At 44.3% G+C, this 15,709-nt stretch overlaps 1 protein-coding gene across 1 annotated transcript in view; it reads right to left on the minus strand.

Annotated features, from left to right (window-relative positions):
* NWD1 (NACHT and WD repeat domain containing 1) overlaps positions 1–15,709 on the minus strand; it is a 49,820-nt gene that overhangs the window by 5,789 nt on the left and 28,322 nt on the right. The window contains exons 13-18 of the mRNA XM_070737626.1: positions 14,907–14,997; positions 10,837–10,991; positions 8,798–9,074; positions 2,941–3,484; positions 1,564–1,574; positions 172–276 (exon numbers count right to left, since the gene is read on the minus strand). Of these exons, the coding sequence (XP_070593727.1) occupies positions 172–276; positions 1,564–1,574; positions 2,941–3,484; positions 8,798–9,074; positions 10,837–10,991; positions 14,907–14,997 (1,183 nt within the window). The remainder of the gene's footprint in view (positions 1–171; positions 277–1,563; positions 1,575–2,940; positions 3,485–8,797; positions 9,075–10,836; positions 10,992–14,906; positions 14,998–15,709) is intronic.

Consider the following 15,709-nt stretch of genomic DNA (forward strand, 5'->3'; position numbering starts at 1 on the left):
ACTAGAAGACCTCAAAGGTCCCATCCAACTCTGTTGTTATTATTAATATATTATTATAAAACACCTTTGCTTATTCCCCCAACTATATGACAACTATTTGCTTTGAGATCACTACCTTATAAAGCAACAGTGTTCAAAGCTGCAGATTCCTAAAAATATCAAATTGCTCACCCCGTGCGACATCCCACACTGTAACACATTGATCCAAAGAGCTGATGAACAGGTAGTGGTCATCCTTTGAAAAACAAGCACAGAAAATGCCACGGGAAAAGGAATCTTGCTGGGAAGGAAGGAACAAACAAACAAACAATGGTTTGGAAAAGTAATTCAATTCAACCAGAAAGCAAACAGTAAAACAACATGGAAGGCACAGATCAATAAGAGGGCAAACAGGAGAAAGGTATGCTTGCTGAGGTGAGTCTCTGGAGATAAACCTAAAGGCCGCTGTTTTATTTATTTATTTAGATTAGGTTAGATTAGATTTATTGGATTTATATGCCGCCCCTCTCCGCAGACTCGGGGCAGCTCACAACAATGGTAAAAAGAGTACATAGTAACAAATCTAATATTTAGCAATCTAAATTACAGTTTTAAGTTAAAACGTCCACAAAAGAAACCCCAATATATAAAAAACAAGCACACAATCAATCATACACCAAAACTACATGGGCAAGGGGGAGATGTTTCAATTCCCCCATGCCTGACGACAAAGGTGGGTTTTAAGGAGTTTACGAAAGGCAAGGAGGATGGGGGCAATCCTAATCTCTAGGGGGAGCTGGTTCCAGAGGGTCGGAGCCACCACAGAGAAGGCTCTTCCTCTGGGTCCTGCCAGATGACATTGTTTAGTTGACGGGACCCGGAGAAGGCCAACTCTGTGGGACCTAACCGGTCGCTGGGATTCATGTGGCAGAAGGCAGTACCGGAGATATTCTGGTCCGATGCCATGAAGGGCTTTATAGGTCATAACCAACACTTTGAATTGTGACCGGAAATTTATTTATTTATTTATTTATTTATTTATTTATTTATTTATTCATTCATTCATTCATTCATTCATTCATTCATTCATTCATTCATTCATTCATTTATTAAATTTGTATGCCGCCCCTCTCCCTAAACTGTTGCAGGGGTAGGTTCTAACTTACTTTGCTGCTGGTTTGCTTCCTCTCACATTATGGGGCCAAGCCTCATGGACAGTGATGGGCTGCAAAAAAAATTACTACCACACTGTGGGCGTAGCTTATTTTGTGGGTGTGGCTTGATGGCCATGTGACCGGGAGGAGTGGCTCAATGATCATGTGACCAAGGGGTGGCTTAAAGGTCATGTGACTGGCTTAAAGGTGGCCAGCTTGAACAGGCCATACTGCGCACCGGTAATGGAAATGGAGCTGCGCCCGCAGTTCTGCATCGCCGGCGTCTGTGCGTGTGCACCCCAGTGAGATTTTGCTTCTGCGCATGTGCAGGGAGTAAAATCTTGCCAGAGGAAGCACGCGTGTGAGAGATTTCGGCAATTGTTTGCTTCCGCGCATGTGCGGCAGCAAAAAAATTGCCGAAATCTCCCACGTGTGTGTAGCCTCTCATGAGATTTTGCCTCCTGCGCATGCGCAGAAGCAAAATCTTGCTGGGTGAGCACACATGCACACCAGCGACACGGAGCTCCACGCGCATCATAATGGTAGTGGCAGTAAGTAGCTGGTGGGCATGGGAGCCATGAGCGATGAGATTGTCTCCAGCCAATGTTGCGTATGATTGAATTGGATGAATGTGGATGACTGCATATGGGGGTTTTAGAATTTTTATTAATTTTGTATCATTTTTTTTAAAAAAATTATCTATCTATATCTATCTATCTATCTATCTATCTATCTATCTATCTATTTTATTTCGACTTCTGTGCCGCTCAATCCCTAAGAACTCAGTGCGAGTGACAACAACTATGTAAATACAAAACAATAAAAAAAGAAAAACCCTCATAAAACCCTAATTAAAAACCACATAAATTAAGCAACCACAGCAACATGCATACTAAACATTCATATGATTTGGCCATGTTAATTCAAGTCTTTGTGGCCTTGCGGAAGGCCAGTAGGGTGGGAGCAGTATGGACACTGGGGGGGGGGGGGAGTTTGTTCCATAGAGCCGGGGGCACCCACAGAGAAGGTCCTCCCCCGCGCCCCCGCCAACCTGCATTGCTTCTTTGATGGGACCCGGAGGAGGCCAACTCTGTGTGATCTTATTGGTCTCTGGGAGATACGCTGCAAGAAATCAATTAGATTTCTTCACATATATTGTCTGCATTTACAATGTTGTACACCACCTTGAATCACTTCGAGAAGGACGGCATAGAAGGACGGCATAGAAGCCCTTCATGGCACCGGACCAGATTATCTCAGGGACCGCCTTCTGCTGCACGAATCCCAGCGACCAGTTAGGTCCCACAGAGTGGGCCTTCTCCGAGTCCCGTCAACTAAACAATGTTGTTTGACGGGACCCAGGGAAGGAGCCTTCTCTGTGGCGGCTCCGGCCCTCTGGAACCAACTCCCCCCAGAGACTAGAATTGCCCCCACCCTCCTCGCCTTTTGTAAGCTCCTTAAAACCCACCTCTGCCGTCAGGGATGGGGGAACTGAGATATTCCTTCCCCCTAGGCCTTACAATTTATGCATGGTATGTTTGTGTGTATGTTTGGTTTTATAATAAGGGTTTTTTTAGTTGTTTTAGTATTGGATTGTTACATGTTGTTTTTATCATTGTTGTTAGCCGCCCCGAGTCTACGGAGAGGGGTGGCATACAAATCCAATTAATAATAATAATAATAGTAATAGTAATAATAGTAATAATAATGATGATGATAAATAATAAATAAGTAAGTAAGTAAATAAATAAATAAATAAATAATACCAAATTAGTGCAAGAGCAGAAATCCTACCTTCTGGAAAAACATCTGGTGGTCCCAGGAGTGGAGCTCAACATCCCAGAGACACAGCACGGAATCTTCTGACCCACTCAGCAGCCATTTCTCTCCATGGCTGGTCGTCAGGCAGGTGATGCAGCTCCCGTGAGCTTCTAGCGGGAACACATGGGCCTCCAAGCAGTGGTACACAAAGAGCTCCCCGTTAGTCATCCCATAGAGCACCCGGTACCCAGACAGAAGAGCCATGTCGGAAATGGCAGCACCAGGGATCTGGGTGTAAAAGGTGTAAGCCGGCTGGTCAATCAAGAGACCCATTTCTTCCTGGTGCAGATCCAGGACCTGCACGAGATCGTCAGAGGCAACCGCCAGCTGATCTTCATTCTGAGTGAGTGCCAAGTTGCAAATAGGTTTCTGGTTCTCCGCTGGAGGGATGCAACCGACATCCTGCCTGGAATCCAAGGGAAACACCAGCACTGTTCCGGAAACTAGTCCCACAAAGAGAAGATTCTTCTGCTCAGCCACTTCCAGGCACTGGACTGGAGCCGATGCATCCAATTTATCCTGCTCTTTTCCTGGTGGGAGAAAAATGTCAACGAACGATGCCAATTCCTCCCTTTGTGGCTACAGTGGTACCTCTACTTACGAACTTAATTTGTTCCGTGACCAGGTTCTTAAGTAGAAAAAGTTTGTAAGAAGAAGCAATTTTTCCAAAGGAATCAATGTAAAAGCAAATAATGTGTGCAATTGGGGAAACCACAGGGAGGGTGAAGGCCCTGTTTCCTCCCAGGAGATTCCTAGAGAGGCCCCATGGAGGCGTCTCCCTGCCTTTTCTGGCCCTATTTCCTCCAGGAGATTCCTAGAGAGGCCCCATGGAGGCGTCTCCCTGCCTTTTCTGGCCCTATTTCCTCCAGGAGATTCCTAGAGAGGCCCCACGGAAGCTTCTCCCTGTCTTTTCCAGCCCCGTTTCCTCCCGGACATTCCGAGAGAGGCCCCACAGAGGCGTCTCCCTGCCTTTTCCGGCCCCATTTCCACCCAGGAGATTCCTAGAGAGGCCCCACGAAGGCTTCTCCCTGCCTTTTCTGGTTACAGTTTCAGAGGCTCATGTTTGTAAGTGGAAAATGGTTCTTGAGAAGAGGGGAAAAAATCTTGAACGTCCAGTTCTTATCTAGAAAAGTTCATAAGTAGAGGCGTTCTTAGGTAGAGGTACCACTGTACTTCTCGACTTACGACTGCAATTGGAATTGGAATTTCTATTGCTAGGCAGGGTGGTTGCTGAGTTGTGCCCAATTTTACAACTTTTTTTTTTTGCCACAGTTGTTAAGAAAATCACTGCAGTACAGTCAGTACAGTCAGAACGAAGAAAGTTCGGAGACTTCAGTTTGTCCAATATGCAACTGCACAAGCTGTTATGGTTGTACCTAGGTACACCCATGTAACTCCATCACTCCGGGAACTGCACTGGCTTTCGATTGGTCTCCCAACACAATTTAATGTGCTGGTTACTGTTGTGGTTGGCTCTGGCCCAGCTCCTGCCCCAGGTAATGGGGAGGTGGATGCAGGGGAAAATTCAACATGTCACAGGTCTGTGTTATTGCCAACCGAATCAGTTCAGAGTTCAGTTTCCTCGGACGAAGAAGAAGGTGGGAGTGACTCAGCAGAGGAGGGCTTGGCACACAGCCCAGGCAGTCACTCTCCCTTATCTTCCATTGATTCAGATGATGACGTTTTGGACCCATGCAAGCACAGAATTATGCGCAGAAGAGACCAAGTAAAAACATATTACAGGAAATAAGGGGGGGCCACCTGTGTTTGGGCGGGGCTCCAGTAATTAGGGCTGCTGCTATAAATAGCAGCATGTGGGTTTGGCCATTGTGGAAGAATATCTGTTGCAGTTTCGTCAGGAATCTTGTGTGCTGGACTTTGTGCTTTTTCACACCTTTGAAACCAAAGCAGAGCAACGTGTGTGTGTGTGTCTCACTTCGTTGGAAGAAGGGGTGTGAAGTTTCTCCACAGCTGCTGGCTAAGTACTTAATGACTGCTTAAGGGAAATTGTACAGACTACCCGGTTGTTTTGGGAAGAGTGCTTTTTGCAATACAAAAAGAGTGCTTAGTTTATTTTGACTTTTGTGATAAAGAACATTGTTTTGAATTTTCAAACGTGTGTGTGTCTGAAATTTGTACCCTTGAATTTTTGGGAGGCTCCTATCAGAGAGCCCGGCAGAACAGTTACTACCTATAAATCCCTACATGGCTTAGGACCAGATTATTTACAGGACTGTCTTCTGCCTGACACGTCCCAGTGACCAATGAGAGCCCACAGAGTTGGCCTTCTCCAGGTCCCGTCAGCCAAGCAATGCTGGCTGGCAGAGCTGCAGGGAAGGGCCTTCTCTGTAGTGGCTCTGGTCCTCTGGAATCAACTCCCCTCAGAGATTTCTTTGGTCCCCACCCTCCTGACCTTCCGAAAGGCCTTAAAAACATGGCTCTGCCGGTAGGCCTGGGGTTGTTGAGTGTTAGACTCTGCTCCAGCCAGTAGTAATGAATGGATGATGTTTTATATTGGGATTTTAAAATTGTATTTTTACTGTTGTACCCCGCTCTGAGTCCATTAGGAGAAGGGCGGCCTATAAATTTAAATAAGCAAATAAAATAAAATAAAACCCAACTTTCCCCATTGTCTTTGCTTGTCAGAAGCCAAATGGCAATCATATGACTCCCCCCAGTCCCCCATGACACAGCAACCTTTGTAAATATGTAGGCCAGTTGCCACACACCCAGATTTTGGTCCCTTGACCATGGAGATGCTGCACCAGTTGTGAATGCAATATAGCCAGTCATAAGTCACATTTTTCAATGCTGTTGTAACTGTGAATAGTCACTAAACCAGTGTTTCCCAACCTTGGCAACTTGAAGATATTTGGACTTCAACTCCCAGAATTCCCCAGCCAGCGAATGCTGGTTGGGGAATTCTGGGAGTTGAAGTCCAAATATCTTCAAGTTGCCAAGGTTGGGAAACACTGCACTAAAATAATGGATGTAAGTCAAGGACCACCTATATTGGAATTGATGCCCAGCTGTGGCAAAATATACCTCTTCACCTGCACACAATTAAGATACAACATTTAATTTTGGGGAATGGCTGCCAGTTTGGGTGACTTTAAAAAGGAGCCAACAAGTCAGTGAAGAAGAAGACTATCATAACTGAGTATAATTCTGCTAGCTGTTTCTGTCTCTACTTTGGAAACCAGACACTATCTCAACTCCATTTTCTGGAAAACAGAAGGCAGGCAATGCACCTGTATTGCCTGAATTACCAGTTTTCTGATAGCTAGTTAGTCTCAGGGCAAAATGAGGGATTAGATTGCCCTGAGCAAAATTCATAGGTCCTCGTGGAACAAGGCACAAAGAGAGGGGGGGGGGGATCTTATGCTTCAAATCTATTCCACAGGAGGGGAGAGAAAACTGCATGCATTTGCACATATATGTCTGAGAGGGGGGTTCCTGCTGGTCCACCGCTCTGGTAGTAGCCCACCGATTGGGCAATTTTGGCGCAATGGCTCCTGTGCTGACTTCCTAACCCTAGATTTAACCTTAGATTAAGTTATGTGATGTGCCGGTCATAGTTCCCGCTAAGCTGAGCAGTGAGCAATGGCTCACTTAAAAATCATCATCAACTCAGAGTTTTTCAAACCTGCCCAGAAGCCGAGAGGGAAAGAGTGAGAGGGGAAAGAGTGCCGCCCAGTCCCGAAGGGACTGCCGCTCAGACACTATACTTTTCCGCCCACCCCCCCAAAAAATTAGAGGGAACACTGGTGCCGGTGCCTGGAGGCTGTTAGGGTCTGGATGGGTGTCAACAGACTCAGACTCAACCCTGATAAGACGAAGTGGCTGTGGGTCTTGCTTCCCAAGGACAATTCCATCTGTCCGTCCATCACCCTGGGGGGGAATTACTGACCCCCTCAGAGAGGCTCCGCAACTTGGGCATCCTCTCGATCCACAGCTTACATTAGAGAACCATCTTTCAGCTGTGGCGAGGGGGGCGTTTGCCGAGGTTTGCCTGGTGCACCTGTTGCGGCCCTACCTGGACTGGGAGTCACTGCTCACAGTCACTCATGCCCTCATCACCTCGAGGTTCGACTACTGTAATGCTCTCTACATAGGGCTATCTTTGAAGAGTGTTGGGAAACTACAGATTGTGCAAAATGTAGCTGCGAGAACAATCATGGGCTTTCCCAAATATGCCCATGTTACACCAACACTCCGCAGTCTGCATTGGTTGCCGATCAGTTTCCGGTCACAATTCAAAGTGTTGGTTATGACCTATAAAGCCCTTCATGGCATCGGACCAGAATATCTCCGAGACCGCCTTCTGCCACACGAATCCCACGACCTGTTAGGTCCCACAGAGTGGGCCTTCTCCAGGTCCTGTTGACTAAACAATGTCAGTTGGGGGGGACCCAGGGGAAGAGCCTTCTCTGTGGCGGCCCTGACCCTCTGGAACCAGCTCCCCCCAGAGATTAGAACTGCCCCCACCCTCCTTGCCTTTCACAAGCTTCTTAAAACCCACCTCTGTTGTCAGGCACGGGGAAATTGATTCCCCTGGGCCCTCTCCGCTTTATGTATGGTTTGTATGAGATGTATGATTGTTTTTTATATTAAGGATTTTTAAATTGTCTTTTTAAACTATCGGATTTGTATTGTTTTGTTGCTGTAAACCACTCCGAGTCTCAGGAGAGGGGCGACATACAAATCTTATTATTATTATTATTATTATTATTATTATTATTATTAATAATAATAATAATGTACAATTGACCTCTCCCCCTTTCTAGGAGGTCTGTAAGGGGCGTGCATAAGTGCACCATTGTGCCTCCCATCCCTGTCCTACTGTCCTATTGTCTTTTATCATTACTTTTTATCATTACTTTTCTAATGTTATGTTTATACAAATTACCATCCTGACAAGTAAAATAAATGAATAAAATAAATAAATAAACAAATAAGTCACTTTGTGTTCTCCCGGGCTCTATGGTATGAGTCTCCCGAAAATTCAAGGGTACAAATTTCAGACACACACACACACACACTTGAAAGTTCAAAAACAATGTTCTTTATCCCAAAAATTCAAAAGAAACAAAGCACCCTTTTTGTATTGCAAAGAGCACTCTTCCCAAAACAACCTGGTAGTCTGTACAATCCCCTTAATTAGTCCTTAAGTACTTAGCTAGCAGCTGTGAAGAAACGTCACAGCCCTCCTTCTCCCACGAAGTGAAACACACACACTTTGCTCTGCTTTGGTTTCAAAGTCGTGGAAAATCAACAAACAAAATCCGGAAACAGCAAGGCACAGTCCTGAAGAACAACGATCAGATAATCTTCCACAACGGCCAAGCCAGAACAATGCTATTTATACCAGCAGCTCTAATTACTGAAGCCCCACCCAAACACAGGTGGCCTCTCTTATCTCCTGTAATATTTCCTCAATTGGTCTCTTCTATGCATAAGTCTGCGCCTGCATGAGTCTATCACTTCCTCATCCGAATCGACCGAAGATAATGGAGATTGGCTTCCTGGGCTGTGTGCCAAGCCCCCCTCTTCCAAGTCACCCCCACCTTCTTCTTCGTCCGAGGAAACTGCACTGCCTGACTCTGTCGGCAATAAAACAGGCCTATGACATGTTGATGTTTCCCCTGCATCCACCTCCACAGTCCCTGGGGCAGGAGCTGGGCCAGAGCCAACCACAACACTTTGTGAATGCTGAGACTCTCTATTACAACTGTTTTACCAGAATCGGCCTGCTCTCCAAGTTCCAAATTTCTCTCCTTTTGTTCCGGAGCATTTTGACCCAAAGTTTCCCTGCTAAACATTTTAGCATGGATGTCACTTACCTGCCTCTGTATCCCAAATGACAACACTAGAGCTATAATAAGCTTGTGGAAAATATATGTATTTGGCATTGTGGGAAAGCGTGATGCAGCTCTTGCTTGTCATACAAGGTGGGAGTAGTTTCTGTTTGCGATCGCAGCTCAGGTCCCAGACTCTGAGATAAGATGCATGGGAAGAGGCCGACACCAGCGTGGCATCCCAGAGAGCCAGGTGTGTAGAAGGCATCCCCGTATCAGTCAAAACATCGGTCAGCAAACCCTGTTTGGCTAGACACCAGACCTAGGCAGAAGAAGAAGCTGACTAAGGAAAGAGACAATTTCATTGCATGGTGGGGCTCATTGAGCAAAACAGGTTTAGGAGCTAAGAACCAGAGATAAAGATTTGGATCGCGGATTATTATTATTATTATTATTATTATTATTATTATTTATTAGATTTGTATGCCGCCCCTCTCTGTAGACTCGGGGCGGCTCACAACAATAACAAGAACAATGTAAAAAACAAATCTAATAATGTAAAAAACACTAAAAACCCCATTATTAAAAGCAAACACACACACAAACGTTCCAAGTATAAACTGTATAGGCCCAGGGGAGATGTGTCAGTTCCCCCATGCCTGACGGCAGAGATGGGTCTTAAGAACTTTACGAAAGGCAAGGAGGGTGGGGGAATTTCTAATCTCTGGGGGGAGCTGGTTTCAGAGGGTCGGGGCCACCACAGAGAAGGCTCTTCTCCTGGGTCCCGCTAAACGACATTGTTTAGTCGACGGGACCCGGAGAAGGCCAACTCTGTGGGACCTAACCGGTCGCTGGGATTCGTGCGGCAGAAGCCGGTCCCGGAGGTATTCTGGTCCGATGCCATGAAGGGCTTTATAGGTCATAACCAACACTTTGAATTGTGCCCGGAAATTGATCGGCAACCAATACAGATTGTGGAGTGTTGGTGTGACATGGGCATACCTGGGGAAGCCCACGATTGCTCTCGCAGCTGCATTTTGCATGATCTGTAGTTTCTGAACACTCTTCAAAGATAGCCCCATGTAGAGAGCGTTACAGTAGTCAAACCTCGAGGTGATGAGGGCATGAATGACTGTGAGCAGTGACTCCCAGTCCAGGTAGCCCTGATTTTTCAGCCCAAGAGTAGTGAAAATTCATTTCTATACTTGATAACATGATCCTACACCAGTGATGGCGAACCTATGGCACCGGTGCCACAGGTGGCACGCGGAGCCATATCTGCTGGCACGAGAGCCATTGCCCAACCTGCATGTGTGTGCCGGCCAGCTGATTTTTGGCTCGCACAGAAGTTCTGGGAGGGCATTTTTGGCTTTCAAAGAGCCTCCGGGGGGATGGGGGAGGGAGTTTTTACCCTCCAGGGAAGCCTTTGGAGCCTGGGGTGGGCGAAATACGAGCCTATGTGCCTACTAGAAGTTAGGAAACAGGCCATTTCCTGTCTCCAGAGGGCCTCCGGGGGGGTGGGGGAAGCTGTTCAGGTTCAGGTTCAGGTTCGGCGAACTCATCCGAACTTCACGACAGAGTTCGGGTGAGTTCGCCAAACCCGAACTTCGTTGGGTTCGCCCAACACTAGCCCTGAACTAATCTGAGCTACAACTAAGCTAATAAGATAGATAGATAGATAGATAGATAGATAGATAGATAGATAGATAGATAGATAGATAGATAGATAGATAGATAGATTAGAAAAATGATAGATATATAGGTAGGTAGGTAGGTAGGTAGGTAGGTAGGTAGGTAGGTAGATGATAGATAGATAGATAGATAGATAGATAGATAGATAGATAGATAGATAGATTAGAAAATGATAGATAGATAGATAGATAGATAGATAGATAGATAGATAGATAGATAGATAGATAATCCCCATACACTGCTGTGACTGTATGATTGAAACTTTGCCTCTTTTACATCCAACATGTGTATGATATGTCCAGCTTCAGCCACACAATGACCAATTTGTCTTGTTTCCTCTCTCCCCCCTCGTGAAACACACTTGCTTTGCAACCTTACCCTGTGCCTCTTACCCATATGCATTCGTCCTGGGAGCTTGTGACGATGGTGGTATTGTCTTCCGAAAAAGCAGCTGCACAAACCTCGGCAGAATGCAGCAAATCTGAGGCCAGGAGTGGACGGAATCCTGTCACTTTGCCCAGGAAAACTCTTACACGGTGCCCAAATCCTGGAACGATGCAATATGCAAAATGAGATAGCGGCATCCATAATAAACGGTTGGAAAGTAAAAATAATTGAGAAGTAATTTTCTTAATTACTTTTGAATGAATACATGATGATTTAATTTTAATTTATTAAAGGCCCAGATGACGAAATAAGGATTGGCGGCAGTAATGAATAAGGAGTTAACACAAAGATGAAAGGATTAAATTAGATATTGAGTTAAGATGTTTATGTTTTATTATAGATAGAAAAAGGGAATATAAGGGATTAGATTTTATAATGTTCCTATCTGTAGATGAAATATGTCTCGTGTGTGGCTAATTTCAATTAATTTAGCAAAGAATAGGATAAAAACTAAATTATTAATTATTATTATAAAAAGTATATATTAAAAGCATTAGCATTTTTTTTCTCTGAATGTTTAACATATCAAAGAAATATCATTTATTATTATTTTAGGCACTGATTTTGTGTTTTTTTACTGCTCATGTTATTTTTACTGTATGTCAGAGAAAAAATAAAGAAAACTTTATACCCCCCAAAAAATAAATGTGATGATGTTAAAATGAGGATACAGGCATAATAGGATCATCATAAAAAGCATACAAGTATATAGGTCACATAGAATTGAATAAGAACTCTGTTGCACTCCAGTGTACAAAAAGCTCGTTGCATTGGCAAATAATCCAACTGAACCATGGCTTATGCCAGTGATTTTCAACCTTTTCTGAGCCGCGGCACATTTTTTTACATTTACAAAATCCTGGGGCACACCACCAACCAAAATGACACAAAATGACACCCTAAGACACTCTTCTCTCTTTTTCCATCCCTGCCTCCTCCCCCCCCTGTGTGTGGTGTGTGTGTGTGTGTGTATAAATACACACTCTTGAACTATTTCCAAAAACAGGTGAGGGCTGGGGTTTTTCTCTCTCTTATTCTTTGGGTGCTTTTTATCATATGCTTTAAATCAAGAGTCACTTCTCTCTTTCTTTTGTTTCTCTCTCTTTCCTCTCATTCTCTGTCTCAATTATTTTCTCATTTCTTTTTTCCTCCCCCTTTTTCTCTCATTTCTCTCTCTCCCTTCCTCTCCTTTTCTCTCTCTCTTGCTTTCTTTCTCTCTTGCTTTCTTTTCTCTCTCTTTCGCTCTCTCTCTTGCTTTCTCTCTCTCTCTTGCTTTCTCTCTCTTGCTTTTTTTTCTCTCTCTTGCTTTCTCTCTCTCTCTCACTCTCTTTCTCTCTTTCTCTTTCTTTCTTTCTTTCTCTCTCTTTCTCTTTCTCTATCTCTCTCACTCTCTCTCTCTCAGCAAAAAGTTGTGAGACCGGAACCTGAGCTTCCTTCTTCGCGGCACACCTGACCATGTCTCGTGGCACACTAGTGTGCCACGGCACACTGGTTGAAAAACACTGGCTTATGCATCCACATTGACACACATTCCTGCCAAGGCAATAGCCAGCAATCATTGTTTTGGGAGTGTGGTGGTTTTTCACTTTTTATGCCTCTATAATTGTCTGGTTTGGCTCTGCAACCAAACAAGATTGACACAGACTTCACCAGGTAATCAGAACTGCAGAAAAAATAATTTTTACCACCCTGCTTCCATGTATAATGTAGGAGTCAAAAAGAGAGCTGTGAAAATATCTACAGACCCCTCACATCCTGGACATAAATTGTTTCATCTCCTACCCTCAAAATTACACTATAGGGCACTGCACAAACTGGACACAAGGACAGGTTTTCCCTGAATGCCATCACTCTACTAAACAATCCACACAACGCTGTCAAATTATTTACTAAGACTGTATTATTATTATTATTCACATTCTTCCTATTACCTATCTCCTCCCACTTATGACTATAACCTAGTTGCTTGTATCTCTACGATTTATATTGTTTGATTTGATTCCTGATATGATTTGATTGCTAATTTAGTAACCTATGACCAGTGATGGGCTCCTACGGGTACGGTCAGTACCAGTAGCAAAAATTTGATTATTTTTTTCCCCTTCTGGGCTCTGAGTATATGTTTTCCCTATCACAGTAAATGAGTTTGAATGTGTATAATTTTAGAAGAGCTGTGCGTGTTACATACACTTTATATAATAGATAATGGGACACAATCTGAAGTTAGTTGGGGGAAAGATCAAAAGCAACATGAGAAAATATTATTTTACTGAAAGAGTAGTAGATCCTCGGAACAAACTTCCAGCAGACGTGGTTGGTAAATCCACAGTAACTGAATTTAAACATGCCTGGGATAAACATAGATCCATCCTAAGATAAAAATACAGGAAATAGTATAAGGGCAGACTAGATGGATCATGAGGTCTTTTTCTGCCGTCAGTTTTCTATGTTTCTATGTTTCTATAATCAGGGGTGGGCTACTGCCCAGATGGGGGAGAACGCAGTGGGGTAGCTCTAGAGCAGGGGTCCCCAACCACCAGGCCGCGGCCCAATACCGGGCCACGGGGCATGTTGCACCGGTCCGTGGAGTCAGCAGCTGCCGGCCCTCATGCCGCCACCCCCTCCCTCCAGCGCTTCGCCTCCCGCCGGGCAAGAGGCCTCGAGAGGCAGGTTCTGCCGGCCACAGGACAATGGATGGGACAGAGGGGTGGGAAGGACCGAGAGGCTCAAGCCTCTTTTGGCTTCTGCCGCGAGGCGCTTTTGCGTTTTTGGCTGGGGGGAGGCAGGAGGGCCAGCCTGACCCCCTCTCTCCAGCGCTTAGCCTCCCGCTGGGCAAGAGGGCTTGGGAGGCAGGTTCTGCCGGCCACAGGGCAATGGCGGGAAAGAGGGGCGGGGAGGACCAGCATCCCCATGCTTAATCCCGCCCCCAACCACACCCCTTTCCGCCCCCACCGGGCCATAGAAAAATTGTCTTGCTGAAACTGGTCCCTGGTGGAAAAAACGTTGGGGACCACTGCTCTAGAGCACCCAATTTGCACTGAAAGATGTTGAAACAAAATACATAAGCCACGCCCACAGTGTGGTAGTAAAAGATTTGGTAGCCCATCACTGCCTATGACTATCACTAAGTGTTGTATCTTATGATTTTTGATGAATGTACTTTTTTTATGTACACTGAGAGCATATGCACCAAAGACAAATTCTTTGTGTGTCCAATCACACTTGGCCAATAAAGAATTCTATTCCATTCTATTCTATTCTATTCTATTCTATTCTATTCTGGTCTATTCTGGTCTAGTCTAGTCTAGTCTAGTCTACTCTAATTTTTGGGTGTAAGGGAGGGCTTATGTGCATACAAGCTACGGTATGTCCTGGAAGTGGACTATGATAGGGCTGTGGCCAATGCCTTCTTAATTCACCACTACCTTTCCCCCTTACCTTATTTAAAAAATGAAATGAGAAGCTGGCTTAAGGCAAAATACCAGCATCTATCACCATCTTGATTGATCGGAATGCCTCCAGTCTCAATATAAGATGCACATTTTAGGTGCTAAACTGCTTTTTTAAAAAAGGTCAAAGACAAAGCTAACTGGATTAGAATATAGAAGGCATCTGGGTGGAGATGGTAGAAGACCTAGAAGGTAGCCTTCTGGTGAATGGATATTTTATTTTTAACCACAGCCATTATTATATAAATCATTTTGTAAGAATGTCCCAACATTGCATTTTTATCTTTTATAATCTGAAAGAAGTCTACACGATTCAATAGTAGACAGATTTTAAGTCATAATAATAACAACTCCGACAACATATGCTGAAAATTCCAAATAGGCCTGCTGGCAAAAATCTTTTTGCTAGTTTTTGCCAAGTGTCAAGTGATTAAATCTAATCTTCTAGGCTTAGAGAGATGAGAAGATGAGCATTAGTCTCCGCCAACTCCTTTGTTGACATGATACAGCTATGAAAGGACATTATTAACCAATGTAGCGTAAGGGAGCAGGAAATTCATTCAAACCTGTTGCCAGGAGAGATTCGTCTTTTGAAAGCACCACGAAGTTGATTTTTTCTGGGAGCTTTTCCAGGAGGCTGTGCCCATCAGAAGAGATCTGTCAAGAGAGGCGGGATTGGAGGTAGTTGATTAAGAAGAGATTCCCCGCTACACTCCACCCCCCGGCACACCCCACATATCTTTGGTTTTAGTTTTAATTTTTAATGATTTAGCTTAGGTATAAGTGTAAGCCACCAAAATTTACCTTATGGTAAGATGGATCAGGAAAGAGAGAGAGAGAGAGAGAAAAGAAAGAGGGAGGGAGGGAAGGAAGGAAAGAAGGAAGGAAGGAAAGAAAGAAAGAAAGAAAGAAAAGAGGGAGGGAGGGAGGGAAGGAAGGAAAGAAGGAAAGAAGGAAAGAAGGAAAGAAGGAAAGAAGGAAAGAAGGAAAGAAGGAAAGAAGGAAAGAAGGAAAGAAGGAAAGAAGGAAAGAAGGAAAGAAGGAAAGAAGGAAAGAAGGAAAGAAGGAAAGAAGGAAAGAAGGAAAGAAGGAAAGAAGGAAAGAAGGAAAGAAGGAAAGAAGGAAAGAAGGAAAGAAGGAAAGAAGGAAAGAAGGAAAGAAGGAAATGGCTTGAATCCATTCTCAATCTGGACATTTTTGCTTTCATAGAAACATAGAAACATAGAAGACTGACGGCAGAAAAAGATCTCATGATCCATCTAGTCTGCCCTTATACTATTTTCTGTATTTTATCTTAGGATGGATATATGTTTATCTCAGGCATGTTTAAATTCAGTTACTGTGGATTTATCTACCACGTCTGCTGGAA

The sequence above is a fragment of the Erythrolamprus reginae genome, chromosome 1, assembly GCF_031021105.1.
Source record: "Erythrolamprus reginae isolate rEryReg1 chromosome 1, rEryReg1.hap1, whole genome shotgun sequence".
NCBI lineage: Eukaryota > Metazoa > Chordata > Lepidosauria > Squamata > Dipsadidae > Erythrolamprus > Erythrolamprus reginae.